Source organism: Girardinichthys multiradiatus, chromosome 6, assembly GCF_021462225.1.
Source record: "Girardinichthys multiradiatus isolate DD_20200921_A chromosome 6, DD_fGirMul_XY1, whole genome shotgun sequence".
NCBI classification, from domain to species: Eukaryota; Metazoa; Chordata; class Actinopteri; order Cyprinodontiformes; family Goodeidae; genus Girardinichthys; species Girardinichthys multiradiatus.
This window is the reverse complement of record NC_061799.1, coordinates 7686759-7706726: the sequence shown is the minus strand read 5'-3', so window position 1 is coordinate 7706726 and position 19968 is coordinate 7686759. Positions and strand designations below refer to the sequence as shown.

The window sequence follows — 19968 nt, the reverse complement described above, 5'->3', positions numbered from 1 at the left end:
GGAATGATGCTCCATAGTTCTCCAAATTCTCCACCTCCTTTCCCTTTTATTAATTCATGATAAAAAAAAAAATAAGTCACCACACTGACTGGATTATTGCCAGACCAATAAATGTCTGATAAAAGTTTATTTTTTAGATTTTTGATTTTTTTAGATTTATAGCATAGATAACATTTCAAATGTTAATTTATTTTTCAGATTTTCAAGTAATTTTTCTTTGCCCTCTGTCTGAATAAAGATTAAAACAAAAAAATTGTCTGAAAGCTGTTTCTTTAAACTCCTAAAAGACTAATAAACTGGATTTTGAATCACCCCAATAATATTTTTGAACATTCATTCCCTAATTAGAAAACTTGCATTTTCTGTTTAGAAATGGAGTACAAATATGACTATAAGTTAACAAAGTTTTCCTTATATAATCCTTGACTACATTAATATTTGGTGGGGTTTTTTATTGTTGCTTGACATATATCCTTTCAGAAAACACAAAAAAACATCTTCATATTTAAAATTATACCAGATTATTTTAATAATTTATGCATCAGACAATTTGTTGACAAATTATTTTTAATTATGAGACTGATACATTTATGAACCTATTCTTAAACTTTCATTTCCAATCTTGACCTGCCAAGGGACTGAAGATGTGATTTAGCTAAAAGCTATAATCTGGTAAAACTCTTTTTTTTTATTTGTACATTGTGGATCTTTAAATAAACATTCTAAGTTGAAGTTCATATAGTTTAACATGGCTTATTAATCTTACACAGAGGATGAGGTTTAGTTTGTGACTCTGTTGCAACACGAATCCCATATCGTGTGGCTGTCACTTATATAACAGCATATCTCAGTTGTGTTTAGGAACACACTTGGAGCTGCTGAAATTAGCATCGTAGGTGCACCCCTCCCCTCTCCAACATGTTTAATGTTCAAGACTGTGTAAGTGCATTAGCTTAATCTCTTCTATCTAACATGCAGCGATGGAAATGTTTCAGTAAACACATACAGGCATTAAGGGAAGCAGATGACGGTGGAGCAGGTATTCTTCCGATGTCTAATCTAACATGAATATTCTGCCAACATCTAACAATTTGGAGGACCTCTAAAGGACAATGTTGAGATTCAACATGCGTGCGTGGATCCTACTGTTGCTTTTTGCAGGTAATGTTGAGTCTTTCATTTATGCCCAGAGCTTATTGTGGGCTGCTGATATTTGTAACATTTTGTAGCCAGCCCAGGTGCATCATAAGGGATGTAGTAAATTATTGCATTTATTATAAATCGGCCAGAGTTTTGTATTTGTGAGTGCGTTTTCAACTATGTACAGTGTCTTGTAAAAGTCTTCATGCTGCTTGAACTTCGTCATATTACAACCACACACATGAAGTGGAAGGAAAAGCATGAATAGTTTTCAAAATGGTGTGCATTTGAATTCAGTCTTGCTAAATTAATACTTTGCTGAACCACCTTCAGCAATTAGATCAACTAGTCCTGTAGGGTGTCTCTAACAGCTTTGCATATGTAATGAATGAAATTTCATCAAAATTTTCTTTGAAAAAAGCTCAAGCTCAGTCAGTTTGAATGGAGAACATCCTTGAACACCCATTTTCAAGTCTTGCAATACTTTCCATAATGGGATTTGATCAAACACACAAACATCTAAACCATTCTTTTGTAGCTGTGGTCCTGTTGGAACCTCAACCCCAGCCTCTATTAAGTGTTCTTCCAGGATTGCCTTGTATTTAGCTTCATCCATCTTTCAGTCAACTCTAACCAGTTTCCTTGTCTCTGGGGAAGACAAGCATCCCCACAGCATGATACTACCACCGCCATGTTTTGCCATGGGGATGGTTTAAGGTGGTTTGCAGTGTTAGTTTTCTACTAGCCAGAATGTTTTGCATAAAAGCAGAAAAGTTACATTTTTTGCTCTTGTGAGCAGAGCATCTTCTTCCATGTTTGCTATGTTCCCTAAATAACTTATGGCAAACCCTAAACAACTTCCTATGACTTTCTTTCAACTCTGGTTTGCTCCCTGACATGCGTCCATAAAAGCCAGATTTGTGGAGTACACAACTGTCAGATTCTCTCACCTGAGCTGGGGATCTCTGCAGCTCCTCCAGAGTTACCATGGGCCTCCTGATTGTTCTGTTTAACTCCAGTCAGTTCAGAATGATGGCCATGTCTTGGTAGGTTTACAGCTGGGCCATTATCTTTTGGTCTTGAAATAGTGCATTCGACACTTCACTATGAGGTGTTCAAACCTTGGGATATTGTTTTTATAACCTAAACCTGCTGTAAATTTCTCCACCACTTTCTCCCTTAGTTTTCTGCTGTGTTCCTTGGTCTTCATGATTAGTTCATTAATGTTATCTAACAAACCTCTGAGGCCTTGACAGAACAGCAGCATTTATACTGAGATTAATTTACATCCACATGAACTCTACTAATACAAATTCTGAAGGCAACTGGTTGCACTGGATTTTTAAGGGTATCAGATTAAAGAGGGGTGGATAGAAATGCATGCCATACTTTTCAGATTTTTTATTGCAAAACATTTTGAAAATCATGAATACTTTTTCTTCCACTCCCAAATAATCCACTTCTTTGTTTTGGTCTATCACATAAAGTCCATATAAAATACAAAGACATTTTTAACTTGCACAATTGACTTGTTTGCATTGTATTTATATTTTGTAAGAACACACAGATCTTTTTTTAAATATCTGCAGGAACATTTTACAGTGAGGACATCAGTGGATGTGAACAGCAGCCATGCCAAAATGGTGGAGTATGTGAGAGCCACTCGGGAGGATTCCAATGCCTTTGTTCGCAGCAGAGCCGAAATGGACGCCTGTATGGTGGGGCGAACTGTACAGTTCCTCTTTCAGGCTGTGATGAAAACCAGTGTGAGACTGGAGGAATATGTTCCCCCTTGCTTGTGAATGACCAACAGACTTACACGTGCATCTGTCCTCCGGGTTATACAGGGCCTAAATGCCAGATCTCCACCACCTTCTCATTTGAGTCTCAGGGTTACATGTACATGGACACAAACCAACTGGACCCTGAAACTCCTCTTAATGTAACTTTTAGCTTTAGGACAGAGAATCCAACTGGCACCCTATTTCAGCGTAGAGTGGACGACTTGCTTCTCACCATCGAGCTGATAGATGGACACCTCTGCCTTCTCAGCTTGAGAGATCAAGGTACCAGCACACTGGTTCAAGAACTCCCAGAGTATTTGTCCAACAACAAGTGGCACACAGTTGAAGCATCGCTGGATGGCATGGTCAGTCTCATAAGGCTGCTCTGCAGTGAAAGGAGCTGCACCAGAGACTACAGTATTGAAATCCAGCTGATGGATCAAGCTGCCCATCTGCCTGAGCCAGGAGCTCTTCGTCAAAGCCTCTTTGTTGGAGCCATTGGTGGGAAGTGGGTTTCAGGCAGAGCACAGGACGGTGCAGACCATCCACCTGCCTTTCTGGGCTGCTTTAGGGATGTCTTCGTAGATTCACATCTGGTGCTGCCTGCTGAAGTGCCGAAAGATTCAAACATCCAGGTGAATATCATAGCTGGGTGCAGTGACAAAGACAAATGTGAGGACAACCCGTGTCAGAACAGAGGGCGCTGTGTGAGCCAGGGCTGGAGGAGGTACATCTGTAAATGCCACAGGCCCTATGAAGGACACAACTGTACAGAGGGTAAAACACACACACACCAATCAGGTTATACTGTTCTAAATTGAGCACTTAACAGCCCATTCGAGCATGTCCTTTAACATCACTCCTACCACAGCAGGTAATAAAGATGTTTCTTACTCTTCTTTGACATCACCTAACTAAAACATTTATCTCACATGGTCGGTTTTGAAAAGAGAGAGTGTCTTGCGACTGTATTCACACCCTTTGAACTTGTCTATGTTTTATCACAATACAGCCACACATTTTTATGTGCTGTAGTTGAATTTTTTGTGGCAGAAAAACAGAAAGTAGTGCATAATTGTGAAGTGGAAGGAAATTGATACATAGGTTTAAAACACAAGTTATTTTAAATAAAATATTGAAAAGTTGATGCTTTGCAGAAAACCTTTTTGGGGGGGCCTTGTCACTTTACCTATCTAGAGAACAAGATTTGTGTCCATTCTTCTTTGCAAAATAGCTTAAGCTTAAACTGAACCATTCCTCTGACTGTATGTTTAATGTCGCTGTTCTACTGGAAGGTGAACCTCCGCTCCAGTCTGAAATCTTTTGCAGCTTCTCCAAGAATGCCCTGTATTTAGCTCCATCAACTCTTATCAGCAGTCCTGTCCTTGCTGAAGACAAATTATACTTACACCACCATGCAGGATGGTGTGTTCACCATCCCACACCTTGCTGTGTCTCCTGCAGGGTTTGTGGCAAACTGCAAACAGCACTCCTTGTGGCTTGTTGTCAACAATGGCTTTCTGCTTGCCATTCTTCCATAAAGGTCAAATTTATTCCGAGCAGGACTAAAAGTTGTCTTGTGGACAGATATCTCCCACCTAAGCTGCTGATCTCCCCAGCTCCTCCACAATTACCAATGCCCTTTTTGTGGCACCTTAACTCCTGTAAATTAGGTGGGTGCCAATGTCTTGGTAGGTTTGCAGTTGTGCCACACTATATTTGCAAGGTGAATTAAACAGAGTTCTGTGAGATGTTCAAAGCCTGGGGTATTGTTTTAAAACCTGAAAATCACATATGATTATTCTTCCAATTGACTGATATGTGCCCTTTTCTGATGGCCTGTCAAACAAAATCTTTTAAGAGTTTCTGGGTGTAATGTGACAAAAATGTGAGAAAGTTTAAAGTGTACAAATACTTTCACAAAATGCGGCACAATATTTCAACCTGGTATTGAGGCCATTCACAATGTCGATGTTATTTGTTTTTTTTATGGGATGGACCCTTTAAATACTGTGTGTGCATGTGATTCCAGCATGCTAACCTTTAGTAATGAGCCAACTGTAAGCAGAACTTGAGGCTGTTAAAGAAGGTAAAGCTTAGGTTCAGACTTAGCAGGTGACACAGCAGAAATATCAATGAATCGCATTAAATAGAGCCAACCACTAGGGTAAAGTGACAGCAGATTTTAAAGGAGCTTAGGGTAGATCAAAATATCCCAAAGTCCAGTCAGGCAGACGTCAAATTAGAAACTATTTACCGACACCTGCAGCGTGGATTAAAAAAACGTGGCTTTCACTAACTGACCGGGAATGCTCTTAGGTTGCCAGATCAGGGAGTCTTAAACGTCTGGGACACACTGACGTTTTTCTGGCAAATTCAGCAATTCTTTCACCATAGTGTTGTTCCATCATAAAATCAACAGCCTGTCAAAAAAAAATGTTTTAGAAAATAATGAAAATCATGTGTTCAGTAACTCTGATACATTGCTTTTTCACCTAAAGCAATATAGCTTTGAAAATTCATAGAATGATTGGAAACATGTCCGTCAGAGGCTGTATGCCTCCACCACCCAACATAAGGACACAGATGCCATAGCAAAAAAAAAGTCCCGAATCAGGATTGTGATCCTGATCACCACCAACATTTTATGGATTCTGCGGTGGTCTAAGACACACCTCTGGTAAAAACAAATCCACAAGAATTCATCTGTAACTTTTTCCAAAAAGTTGCTAACACACACACACACATTGGTGGGTTGCTGATGACCAAACAACTGCAAATCTGAACTGAAGCAATGTTGCTGAGCGGATTGAAAATGAGATGATTAAGTCAGACAGAAAAATTGCAAAGTTGCTGCTAAAACTGTTTCTCCAAGCTGCTGGGTCATGAGGTGTAGTTGGTTTTAACCACAAAGCAAGGCTTTTTTTCTTTAATTAATAATGAATGTTTGATATTTCTTGTGTTTTTTAGCACTTGACCAGAACTGTTTTTAGTGTCCTGATACACACAACGCTAGAATTAAATGTAAAATGAAATGTTAAATGTAAAATAAGTAAAACTTTACCTTTCAGAGCTTTCTTCCACTCTGCTCTCAAATTCTGGAACCTTCTTCCACCAGATATCCAACCACTGACACTCTTTTCCTGTTCAAATCCAGACCTAAAAGCAACCTGTTCAAGACTACTTACCCGATGTTATTACACTGCTCTGTATAATGTATTTGATGTTTTTTTTTTAAGTTTTCATTTGTACAGTAACCTTTAAGCTGCAGTCGGGAGTTCTGAGAAAACGTGGACTTAGCCTGAAAACAAGTAGACCCTACAGGTACCTTCTTGCTGTCTGCTGTGCTGCAGCCCTCTCCCCACGGAGGGCCCTGCCGTGAACGAGCAGGCCAGTATGCAGGGCCACTGATGACAGCGGATAAACAGCTATGGCACATTCAGTGGACGAAAACATCAACTATGTTACTTTGACTATGGCCTGCCCATACTTTGACTACAAACGTGGTCCTCAAATCATTAGCACAGTGCCATTGGCACAACTGCAGCACACCAGCAACCTTTTAGCTTGAACAACAGTGCGGGGGAGGGTTGTGAGCAGCGCGTACACCAGTGTGATTTATACTGCTAAGACATTCCTCCTGGCTATGATTGGTTTTTTTCTGACTGGGAACAGTGTATTTCTGCAAATGGCAGCAGGACCACTAGGAGGAGCCAGAGGAGCTTGATTTTTTTTTCACAAATTTTCTGTCTTATATTCTACTGTCAGGAAATAGTGACAGTTTTAACAGATATGGAAAAATATAAATTTTTACAAAAGTTACCTACTGCAGCTTTAAGTATAATGAATGGGGCTTGTAAATAAAATGCATCGTTCTTAATCATAATAATTATTGATAATAATAATATTTATCTCTTCTTATTCCTTCATGACAGAGTATATCATTGCCAGGTTTGGAAACAAAGATCTTGAGAGCTATGCCATGTTTTCAATAGACAACGACCCAGGTGATTCTGTGGTTATAACCATGTTCATTCGCACCAGACAGTCCAGCGGCCTGCTTCTCATCCTGGCCAACACCACCAGCCAGTACCTACGACTCTGGCTAGTGGAGGGCAGGATCAAAGTTCAAGTCAACAACTATGAGAACCTTGTTGGTCGGAATACTGTCAGCAATGGCCACTTCCAACTGCTCACTGTGAAGCTGGAAGGAACAGCAGCCACTTTGTTCCAGTCAGCTCAGATCCAGAACTCTATTGCCATCAGGCGGGTCCAAGTCCATCCTGGCGATTTGGTTTATGTTGGGGGGCTACCAGATTTAAGGGCCTCAGCCTCATTTGGTGGCTATTTCAAGGGATGCATCCAGGATCTAAGGATTAACAGCAAACACCTGCAGTTCTATCCAGTATCAACTCCTGTGGAGTCATACAACCTGGAGAAGCTTGAATCTGTTGCAGAAGGATGCAGCAGTGACAACACTTGTGCTGTAAGTTAAAAGCAATGCTACTAACTTCAACTTCTTTCAGCTTCACACTGACACTGCTGTCTTTACCCATCAGGCCAACCCCTGTCTCAATGGGGGGGAGTGTTACTCCATGTGGGATGATTTCATCTGCAGCTGCCCCTCCAACACAGCAGGGCAAAGATGTGAGGAGGTGAAATGGTGTGAGCTGTCACCATGCCCTGCAACAGCCATCTGTCAGCCCCTCTCCCAAGGCTTTGAGTGTAAGTACCCTTTCCTCAAAGATCTCCTGTTGCAACATTACTGTCTTAAAATACATGTACTCCTTCAAGCCAGAATTTCTATTCCTTAACTTGACTAGGACTCATAGGTAAACATAGATTTATTTATTACCATGTGCCTAATTTCAGTGCCTAATTGAGTCTCTATGCAGGATTCCTCTAAAACGTGGTAATCCTTGGTAATCCCAGATTAGGTCTACTGCACATGTCTGTGGTAGTGTGAGATGACAAGATTTCTTTGTCACGTGTTCTTGACAGGAAAGCGAAGATGGTGTTGATCTATGGGACCTGACAGTGCAATTGTAACAAGTCAAAGCAGGTGTACTTTAGAAAATCTATGAGATTTTCTCTATCAGTTATTGGTAAAGTACTTGCAAAAGTAGAATTGTGAAGTGGAAGAAAATAAATCCATCCATCTATCCATCAAATGAGGGCTGGTGCCCATCTCTAGTGGCCAGTGGGGGAGAGGTGGGGTACACCCTGGACAGGTTGCCAGTCCATCTTTTATAGTAGATGCTTAGAGTAAATCTTCTCGGTTCTCGCCGCCTTTAGATGTTTCTGAGCACCTTGATAGTAGCACTGTTTTCTTTTTTACAAAACTGAAGAAAGGAAAAGTCCTGGCCCTGATGGTATTGAAGGGCTTATTTTGAAGAACCTCACTCTTCAGTTAGCAGATATCTGTTTCTTTCTTTTTAATATGTCACTCCAAACTCACAAGGTTCCTCGGCTTTTGGAAGGACTCTGTCATTGTCCCTGTTCTAAACCAACCATAACCAGTACCATAACCTGTAGTAATTCCTGACAAAAAGTCAAAGTTACAAATAATTCCAAGTACCTGGGGACAGTAATAGATGAAAGGTTGACCTTTGCACCTCATGTGGACTCTGTATGTAAAAAGGTTCCGAAGATGTTCTTCTATTGTAAGCTTTGTGGTTTTCTACTTGTTTGTGCATGTTTTATCCTTGTTTCATTGAGTCTGTTTTCACTTTTAACATTGTCTGCTGATTTGGACTTAGCTGTCAAAGATACGAATAGACTACCAAATATATTATGCACAAAAATTGCTGAGACAAACCTGAGGTATCTCACTCACCTATACAAGATTAGGTCAACTCTAAAAGAAAAATAGAAATTAGTACAACAGGATCACCCTGTCACAGCTGCTTCCATCTGGACGGAGGTATGTTCTTCCTTGGTATAGGATGAATAGATTCAAAAAATAATCTGTTACTGCAGTCACAAAATTTTTCAATGTTTGAAAATTAACATACTTAAAATGGAATAACTTCTCTTACATTGTTTTCTTTTTGTCTACCTTAGGTTTGTCCAACGTGACTTTGCGGCTTGAAAACAGCATTTTGTTGTACCACAGTAACAGGAAGATAAAGCGAAGCCTCACCAGAGTCTCCCTTAGCTTCCGCACCAGAGAGTCGGCGGCCATTTTGCTTCATGCTCACAGAGACTCTGACCACATAACAGTCTCTCTCCTTAACTCTTATTTGGTTATGAAGCTCCAGGCCGGTACTGATAAAGACTCTCTGAGAGTGACAGCTCAAAGCCTGGCTCCACTCAGTGATGGTGAGTGGCACTTTGTGTCTATCAGCAAGGAGTCAACATCCAGGTGGATCATGGCTGTAGATGGAGGCAAAGAGTATATCAGTGTTTCAAAAGCAGCTGTTGGGGACTTTAACTTTCTCAGGGATGGAACAGACATTTTCCTGGGAGGCCTAAGCCAGGAATCAGAAATGACCTTTTCAGGGTGTTTAGGTCCAGTGGAGATTGGGGGTCTTTATCTACCGTTCCACCAAGACACAGAGCTGAACCTCCCCAGACCTCAGGAGGAGCAGTTTGTTAGGGGTAACAGCAATAATTCACTACGGTATGGATGTTGGGGAGCCAGTGTGTGTGCTCCAAACCCATGCCAGAATGGTGGTGCGTGTGAGGACCTGTTCGACCAGCATCAGTGTACATGTCGCCCTGAGTGGACAGGATCCCTGTGCCAAGATCAAACAGACACCTGCAACTCCCACCCTTGTGTGTATGGTACCTGTACAAACTTACCCAAGGGCTTTAAGTGTGAGTGTGAGGTGGGCTTCACTGGTGAACAATGTGAGGTCGAAGTCGATATGTGTGAAAACAGCAGTTGCAGCTATGGTGCCACCTGCCTCAAAGGCTTCCAGAGCTACACCTGTCTGTGCCCCCGGAACATGACAGGCCATTACTGCAAGTGAGTTTGATACAATCAAATAAGGGCTGCTGTCACACTGTTTCCTATTTTGCCATATATGCTGATGTATCAAAATACACGTTAGACATAGGTCTAAATGTGAAGAACAAAGAAGATTTTGTGGAACATCAAGTCCTGTTGTGTCTTTGAAGTAGTCATGTGATAAAAATTAGAGCATTAGAATGTTAAATCTTGAGTTGTTCGGTGAAATTTGTTTACAAATTGTTGTTTAATCTTATTTACATCTCTGGAAAATAAAATGATTTCATTAAAACGGTAAAAGAAATTTACTTTGTTTTACTCAAAAGATGTTAACAAAAAAGCATTTTGTAGCCAAGTAAAGAGACAACTACGCCCTAACAGCTAGTGATACCCCCTTTAGCTAAACTACTTTAAACTAACTTCAGTCAGAAACCTCTTCTAGCCATCTACCATCTCTAAAATTAGAAAGTTTGTCCCACTCGTCACTTTTAGGTGTCAGGGGTTTCTTACATTTACAGCTGTCTGAAGTCACCACACAGGACCTCAATGAGACCAAAATCTGGGCTTTGACTCAGCTCAGGACATTCCATTTCTTAATCCTCAACCAGTCCTTGTGGATTTACTGGGATGTTTTTGCTCTGCTTCAGCTTTAATGGTTTTACAGATGGCCACACATTTTCCTCAAGCACCGTCTAATACATGGTAGAATTCATAGTAAATTTTGATTGTGAGCAGGCAATGTTGTGCTGAAGCAAAGCATCCCTAAATCAAGATACTTTCAGCTCCATGCTTCACAATTAGCATGAGGTTCTTTTCCTGGAATGCTGCATTTGTTTTGTTCCAAATATGTTTTCTGTCTGCTATAAGACAAAGCACATTGTTGCAAAACTCCTGATCTTTGTCTACATTCTCAGTGGCAAACATCAGCCTGGCCTTCGTGTTTTTCTTGGAGAGAAAAAGGATTCCTCCTTTCATACCTCCGAAGAAAGTTCAACTTGTGCGGTCTCCCATCTTACAGGCATGCATTTTCATTCCAACCTCCGTGGGTCCCGTGATGACATTTTAGGGCTTTTTGGATACTTCTTCAAGTATCTTGCAGTCTGCATTCAGGGTGAACTTGCCTAGAAGGCCAGACCTGGGAATGTTGGCTGTTGTTTTAAATGTCCATCTAGTCGTATGTGCATTTAGTTGGTATTTTGGAAATAATGGAACGGCTAATTCTAAAAAATTGTGGCAAACTGTGTGGTGATCTGCATGGTGAATGCAGAATAAAACACACTCTAGTTAGGTGTGCTTAAAATACTGTTCCTGATTGTTAAGTAACATGTTTATATTGACAAAAACAAAGAACACATTGTGGAGCTCACTAAATGGGACACACACGTAACTCATAGTGCAGAAATCTCTCCATCTAACTCCACCCCTCAACAACTCTGCACCAATAGAAATGTAGGAAAATAAGTTAATCTGACAAATGGAGGCCAATAGAACAGTCCTACTATAACAAAACCCTCAAAATACAGCAGCAGCACCCATGGGTTGCTACATAGCCCCCATCTGCCCCCATCTAAGGGGTTAGTCGTCCCCGACAGCCCCATCACTTAACATATAGTCTCTCAAATATCTAGATTGACGTCGTTGGCAGGCTGGACTGCATGGTTCCCTGGTGGATGGGAGCCAGAGGACTGAGGAGACACAGGGGCACCTTCTGCGTACCCCACAGAAGATGGGTCATGAGGGCAGTATGGAGCCAGTCTATTCTGCTGTAGCACCACCGGACGCCTGTGACCAGGTATGGCGACCCGGTACACCACCTTGTTCAACAGTGGGGATGGCGAGCTGTGTAGCCAGGGTCCGATTGAATCGCTCCACCAAACCATCGCTCTGGGGATGGAGGGGTGTGGTCCTTGTCTTTCTTACCCTGAGCTGCCGACAAACCTCACCGAAGACCTGGGATTCAAAATTTTGCCCCTGGTCACTGTGAAGCTCTGCAGGTACCCCAAAACAAGTCAACATCTCCTCCACCAACTTTACCACAGTGGTGGTGGCACTCTGGTCTGGCACTGCATATGCCTCAGGCCACTTTGTAAAACAGTACAAGGCCACAAGGATATAGCGGTTACCAGCATCAGTGACTGGAAAGGGGCCAAGAATGTCACCTCCAACTCGTTGCATTGGGGCCCCCACCAGATACTGCTGCATGGGAGCGCTGTGTTGGTCCTTTGTGAGCAATATAAGTGTCTCAGCAGTGCACATGCAGTTCCACATCCCGTTGACAGCCAGGCCAGTAGAACCGGCTCCTGAGACGACGGAGGGTCTTTGTGTTCCCAAAGTGTCCAGCCCCCCACCGAACCATGAACCATCTGGAGAACCAGTAAACAGAGTTCACAAGGCACCAACAGCTGCAGAATGTCATTCCCCCTCCCTAGGGCTTGCCACCTTCGGTAGAGCAGGCCATCATGGAGCTCATTGCGGCCCCACTGAGAGTGGTAGGACTTCATTTCAGGTCCATGTGCTGAAATCTCTGGCCACCCAGGGCATCTCTGGGCCTCCACCCAACCCCTCATCAGTCTCAGTGTGATGTTGTTCTCTTGGTGGTGTCTTAGCTGCTGTACAGTCAGTGGAAGCTGCTCTTCACTGCTGTTGGAGGTTTGGAGGGCTGTAACAGTCACCAGAGCTTGGCTCCGTTCCTCCTGTCTCTGACAATAGCGACATGACACTGCTGCACAGGGCCGTCGGAAGAGCGCATCAGCATTGCTATGTTGACGTCCTGGACGGTGGTGGATCTCAAAGTCATAGGCCTGCATGATTTTCAGCCAATGAGAAACTTGGCCCTGAGGATGCTTAAAACTCAGAAGAACCAGGTAAGGGAGGCATGGTCGGTGCAGATGGTGAAGTGGTTTTCATGGAGGTAGGACTGGAAGTGTCTTACTGCCAGGACAACTTCCTACAGCTCACGCCGAGTTACACAGTAGTTTATCTCTGCCCGGCTCAGAGTTCGACTGTAGTAGGCCACTGCACGTTCCCCATCTTCTCCATGCTGGGGGAGGACAGCCCCAACATCCACATTACTGGCATCTGAATCTAAGATGAAGGACTTCTGGAAATCAGGGTAAGCCAGAACTGGAGCCGTTGTAAGAAAAGTATTGAGCTGATTAAAAGCAGCTGTGCAACGAGGGATGTCTGCCAACACCTTCTCCATTAGTCGTTCAAACGTTGCTGGTGCATTACAGTCCAAAAGGCATCACCCAGAATTACCACAGTCCCTGCCCAAGACTGACGCGCGTACAACGTATCCAAAGCGGCAGATGCTAGAGTTGGTAAATCTGAACTTATGGACACAGCGGGTCAACCAATTACAGATGCTCAGCTTTGTGACATAGTGACATATTTTATGATGGGACTAAGGAACAATTAACTATTTACAAATCATAAACCACACCTGAAGGCTGAAAGAAAAGAAAAAGCACACATCACCTTTCTGAGTTACACGCAGGTAGAGTGCTGTATTTAATAACATCCAAAACCAGCTTATCATAAAATCAGCAACAAACATTCGCCCCAAAACACACAAAACAATACCACCTTGAAACAACATGTTTAGTTCGGAATTTTATTGACGGCCTTTAAGCGAACCTCTGCAGGAAGAGCGAGCAGGCAGAGAACAGCTGCACATAATCAGACTGTCTGTCTCGGATCAAACGGGAGGAAGTCCCACTGTATCCCCGGAGCGCAAATATTCAGCTAACTTCACCGCGGTCAGTAGTCTGCAGTTTTGCGCTTTAAAGTCCTTGTCCTTATTATTGCCATGGCTGAGACAAAAACTTCCTCATAAAGAACAAAATTGGAACTTCTTCAGGCAAACTTTGGAGCATCACCAGTCCAGACAGCAGCGTCTCTCCTCTCTGCTTCTCCTGCCATACTCCCAAGTTGAGCGGAGGTTTTCCTGTTTTTAGTTATATTACGTAAAACTTTCTGTTAAAATTAATGTTAAAAATCCATATATGCAAATATGATAAACACACAGGCTGTTGACCATTGTTCTTTATGTCCTAATGTTTTCACATGACAGCAGGTGTGTCACTTCTGATGTGCTCTTGTTCTGAATAGTGCAGGTATATTGGGATCAAATGTGTGAAATTCATAAAAGGGCTGTGACATCACAGTTTTTTCTATATTGCTTTCTTTTTTGCCTCTTTTATGGATCTGCTGACTATCCAGGAGTAAAATTTCTATGCCTTATGATTCATCCCAGGTGGTCCGATAACTATTAGCCAAGCTGATCAGAAAGTAGGGCAAGCTGTCAGTGCTACCTTCAGTTTAAAGCATACAGTAAGCCAGTTAAGAGAATCGTTATCATTGCAAGCAGCGTCAGATTAAGATTTTATTATTGGGTCATTGCTGCGGTATTTGAGTTGCAATTGCTTCGACTTTGTATCTGGTAACGAAATGATCTAATCAATAATGGCAAATACATAAAAAGCAATGCTGGAATTGTGGAAAAGTGGAATTGTACTACGGCATCATGTCTTTCAACATATAAGGCAGAAATGGAATAGTGTGACAGCAGTATTTAAACAATAGCTAACAACAGATTACCAAGCTGTACTGACTCAGTTTGTCTTACAGTGTGAAAATCCCTGAAACTCCTTGGTACATTGAGACACATCCGTGAGTGCTTCTATATAAAAAATAAACACATTTTGCAAAGCAGTGTAAGTACTAAAAAGCAAGCTAACACACCATATGCATCTGCCTAGACTTCCTCAGTTGCCTGCCTCTTCCTGTGTGGGTACAAGATGGAACTACAGCTGCTTTAATGGAGGAAACTGCTCTGAAGCAGAAAACACCTGTTACTGCTTGCCTGGCTTCACCGGTCAATGGTAGGAAATACACAAAGATGTTTATTGCCTCTTGGAACACTGAATGAAGGCAGCTTAACCATATAAAACCAAACTGATCAGTTATTCATAACCAAATTTTTCATACATCTTGCTATTTAACAAAATTATCACTATCCTCAATATCCTACTTTATCTACGTATATGTATGTGTATTCTGCCCCCTGGTGGAGGATCTAAGTGCTACAGGAAACATGTCCAAGATGGCTGCACACAAATTTTGCCAATTGTCCTTTATTTGGGATGGTACTTGACAGGAAGTGATTGGTTTGTCCCGATTTGTTTTTTGTTTTTTTTATGGGTTCTTAATAGAACAATACAACACATAACTTATATCATTAAACGTTTTATGGAAAAATTATGAAAATGTGGTAATTGTGATACTTTGCAGTAATATAAAAAGACATGGTACAGCTTAGGGTTTGTTTTTTTCCTCAAAATTAAAAGTTTTAGATCATCAAACAAACTTTATTATCAGACAAGGACAACCTCAGTGAAAGCAACAACTGTTTTCAAATAATGGTTTCATTTAATTCATTTAAGCAAAGAAATCTATATAAATCAACCCTGACCTACTGTATGTAAAAAAATAATCTCCTCTACCCTTTACTGTTATGAATTAATTGTGATTTAACATCTGTCGGAAAGATGATTTCAAATTCATTAGTGATAGCGATGAGAAATACAATAAAAATCAAGGCACTTTGTGCATCTTCCAACAAAATGCAGCAGCCCCTCCTGCTTTTGCAAATGATGAGAAATACCTAAGATAAGCCACCCCTTCGTCTTGATATGAGAAAGGAAGATATCATTTTCAGCATATGAAAACGGTAAAGCATTATTCATTTATTTTGATCTTCCATGGAAAGTAAACATGTTACAAAACATATTTGACACAGTGTGAAAAATGTAAAATATATAGAAAAAAAGTATTTTCTGAGGTACTATTTAAAAACTTTTTAAAATGATAAACACAATTTAATGTACTATGTGTTTTTACAGGACTACCAAAACATATCCTTCTAGCTGGGAAAATATTTAAAAAAAGATCGCGGATGGATCAATTTAAATGATGAAAATTTGACACCATTCAGTTTAAACATTATGACAACTTGCTTGATATTATTAAGTACATACAGGTCCTTCTCAAAATATTAGCATATTGGGATAAAGTTCATTATTTTCCATAATGTCATGATGAAAATTTAACATTCATATATTTTAGATTAATTGCACACTAACTGAAATATTTCAGGTCTTTTATTGTCTTAATACGGATGATTGTGGCATACAGCTCATGAAAACCCAAAATTCCTATCTCACAAAATTAGCATATTTCATCCGACCAATAAAAGAAAAGTGTTTTTAATACAAAAAACATCAACCTTCAAATAATCATGTACAGTTATGCACTCAATACTTGGTCGGGAATCCTTTTGCAGAAATGACTGCTTCAATGCGGCGTGGCATGGAGGCAATCAGCCTGTGGCACTGCTGAGGTCTTATGGAGGCCCAGGATGCTTCGATAGCGGCCTTTAGCTCATCCAGAGTGTTGGGTCTTGAGTCTCTCAACGTTCTCTTCACAATATCCCACAGATTCTCTATGGGGTTCAGGTCAGGAGAGTTGGCAGGCCAATTGAGCACAGTGATACCATGGTCAGTAAACCATTTACCAGTGGTTTTGGCACTGTGAGCAGATGCCAGGTCGTGCTGAAAAATGAAATCTTCATCTCCATAAAGCTTTTCAGCAGATGGAAGCATGAAGTGCTCCAAAATCTCCTGATAGCTAGCTGCATTGACCCTGCCCTTGATAAAACACAGTGGACCAACACCAGCAGCTGACACGGCACCCCAGACCATCACTGACTGTGGGTACTTGGCACTGGACTTCTGGCATTTTGGCATTTCCTTCTCCCCAGTCTTCCTCCAGACTCTGGCACCTTGATTTCTGAATAACATGCAGAATTTGCTTTCATCCGAAAAAAGTACTTTGGACCACTGAGCAACAGTCCAGTGCTGCTTCTCTGTAGTCCAGGTCTGGGGAATGCGGCACCTGTAGCCCATTTCCTGCACACGCCTGTGCACGGTGGCTCTGGATGTTTCTACTCCAGACTCAGTCCACTGCTTCCGCAGGTCCCCCAAGGTCTGGAATCGGCCCTTCTCCACAATCTTCCTCAGGGTCCGGTCACCTCTTCTCGTTGTGCAGCGTTTTTTGCCACACTTTTTCCTTCCCACAGACTTCCCACTGAGCTGCCTTGATACAGCACTCTGGGAACAGCCTATTCATTCAGAAATTTCTTTCTGTGTCTTATCCTCTTGCTTGAGGGTGTCAATAGTGGCCTTCTGGACAGCAGTCAGGTCGGCAGTCTTACCCATGATTGGGGTTTTGAGTGATGAACCAGGCTGGGAGTTTTAAAGGCCTCAGGAATCTTTTGCAGGTGTTTAGAGTTAACTCGTTGATTCAGATGATTAGGTTCATAGCTCGTTTAGAGACCCTTTTAATGATATGCTAATTTTGTGAGATAGGAATTTTGGGTTTTCATGAGCTGTATGCCAAAATCATCCGTATTAAGACAATAAAAGACCTGAAATATTTCAGTTAATGTGCAATGAATCTAAAATATATGAATGTTACATTTTCATCATGACATTATGGAAAATAATGAACTTTATCACAATATGCTAATATTTTGAGAAGGACCTGTACCCCCTAACTGCCACAAATGTCCTTGTGGAAAGTCTGGTCCTTAAGGGCTGGTGTTCCTGCTCCAAACAACCTAAATCAAATAGCGGACTAAAAACCTTCCATGACAGCTGCAGTGGTACAGATCAGATGGTTTGACTAAGCAGTTGAGTCATCACTACACTCAATTCCATATACTAACGTCAGAGACAGAAGAATGTCAAATGCTGCCCAATTTATTCAGTAAATCAAGAAAAAATAAATGTCTTTCACCACCTGCTTTGCCCACTATTGTTGATGGGTGGATGTTCTTTGTGGGTCCAGAGCTTCCCACAGCAGGCTCTGGTCAATCACGGCTGCATGCCTTTTATTAAAAACCTTCTTTGTTCTTTCAGGTGTGAGAAAGATATAGACGAATGTGCTTCAGACCCGTGTATGAACGGAGGCTTCTGCATCAACTACGTGAACAGCTTTGATTGCGTGTGTGACATGAATCACTCAGGCGTGTACTGCCAAATGGATGTCAGTGACTTCTACATGTACCTGTTTTTGGGCCTGTGGCAGAACCTCTTCCAGCTTGTGTCCTACCTCATCATCCGCCTCGATGATGAGCCGGAGATTGAGTGGGGGTTTCACATCAACGATTAGACGAAACCAGAGGGACCAAACTGTGTGCGGACGGTCACTCAGAAATCAGATGGTTCGACAAACAGACTGGACGGGCCACATATTTCATCAGCTAGAATGACTTTGTTGTCAGAAATACACCCATATGAACTTCTATACATTTAAATGTAGTAATTAACATATTTCAGTTATTCAACTCAAAAGGGTTAGATACATTATATTTATTATGCCCAATCTGGCTATTCAAGCTTTTATTTCTGTTAATACTAATAACTATTTCTTACAGTTAATAAATCCCCAAAGTTCAGTTTCTCGGAAAATCTTTTACATATCACATAAGACCAACTAAAAATGATTTTATATACAGAAACACATGTCCATGTAATATGCTACACAGAGATGTGACAGCTCTCCAACAGGCAAAGACATCCTCTGCAATGAGGCTAGGCCACCAAGGGGTCATCGCTAAAGATGCTAGCTGCAGCCAAGCAAATTCATGGAAAGTTGAGTGGAAGGAAAACGTGCAACAGACTAAGTGCAGCTTTGAGAGAAATGTGAAGCAAAGTTCATTCAAGAGTTCACACAGTCCAAGACATGGACTGCAGATGGAGTCAGAGCTTCAATAGCTACCACCCATAGGCGCATCCAGAATATGGCCGACAACCATCACATTCCTTGTGTTAAACAATTCCTGAACCAGAGACTACATTAGAAGCATCTTACCAGGGCTCAGTGCTCCAAAATGATCTTTTCAGATGAAAGTAAAGTTTGTACTTCATTTGGAAATCAAGGTCCCAGAGACTGGAGGAAGTGTAGAGACCGAATCGAAGCTGCTCGGGGTCCAACGTGAAGGTTCCATGTCAGAGATGATTTGGGGAGTCACGTTATCTGTTGGTGTTGGTCCACCGGGTTTTATCAAATCCAAAGTCAGAGTTGCCATCTAACAAGCATTTTTTGGGAACTTTATGGTTCCCTCCGTTGATTTAATTTTATCATGTAGATGTAGTACCTGCCCACACTGCCAAAAGTACCTGCTTTTAACACCAAGGTATCACCAGCAAACTGGCCTCACCTAAACTCACAGAGAATCTATAGAGCTTTGTAAATTCAATGGATCTGAAGGCAGCCATTAGGGCAACCTGGGCTTCCTGAACACCTCAGCAGGACCAGTGACTGATCTCCAGGTCACGCTGCTGATAAAGCAATCCATGCAACAGGAGCCCTGACCACGTGATCACAAATTCTCTCAGCACATGGACATTTTAATACAGAAATTTTAGCATTTCTGTATTAAAAGAAAATGTTGGTCTCGTGCAATATTCAAATTTTCAAAAATGATCAGAAATAAACATGTGAAATGCATCACTCCTTGTGCAACTATTCTGCATGCGTTTTTACTTTTTGCATGGGAAACATAGTGTAGTGATACTGTAATTGATTGGGGGAACCACCTCTTTTATATGCATGTAGAACCATCATTTCCTCATGTCTGATATGCACATGGCAGACCTGTTAGAACCATCTAATGAAGTTATACCCTTGTATGACTTGTTCACACAAAGAACCGAATTGTTATGTATTATCCAGTCAAAAACAGAAATGTGTTCTTTGACATGTTTCATTGTGTTCTTTAGATCTGGTTCTGATACTCAAACCAAACATCTGAGAGCTCCATGTGTGCCTTAAACGTCCACCTTGCATCTGCTGTGCTTTCTTAACATCGTTGTCTTATGTTCAGGGACAGGGGCACATGTGAAGCCAGGACAACATATTCACAAATACTGATGTAAACTTATATAAACTGGTATAGGTTGTTCTACATGCAGTGTATACAGTATCTGATTTTTGAGATGAAAACATCAAATAAAAGTGAAATATTAC

The 19968-nt window shown here is 41.4% G+C and overlaps 1 protein-coding gene across 1 annotated transcript; it reads left to right on the top strand.

Moving 5' to 3' along the window:
* Nucleotides 1-990: 990 nt before the first annotated feature.
* On the top strand, nt 991-19967 carry LOC124870283 (protein crumbs homolog 1-like). The gene is made up of 8 exons (XM_047368878.1): nt 991-1161; nt 2730-3701; nt 6860-7410; nt 7484-7649; nt 8988-9894; nt 14506-14547; nt 14637-14759; nt 17856-19967. The coding sequence occupies exons 1-8, from the start codon at nt 1113-1115 to the stop codon at nt 18106-18108; spliced, it is 3063 nt and encodes a 1020-aa protein (XP_047224834.1). The 5' UTR covers nt 991-1112; the 3' UTR covers nt 18109-19967.
* Nucleotide 19968: the final 1 nt, after the last annotated feature.

Excerpts from the sequence above, each read along its gene's own strand:
- LOC124870283 (XM_047368878.1), top strand. The coding sequence starts at position 1,113 with ATGTTGAGATTCAACATGCGTGCGTGGATCCTACTGTTGCTTTTTGCA. Across the intron at positions 7,650-8,987 it reads CCTCTCCCAAGGCTTTGAGT|GTTTGTCCAACGTGACTTTG; the intron begins GTAAGTACCCTT and ends TGTCTACCTTAG. Across the intron at positions 14,760-17,855 it reads CCTGGCTTCACCGGTCAATG|GTGTGAGAAAGATATAGACG; the intron begins GTAGGAAATACA and ends TTGTTCTTTCAG.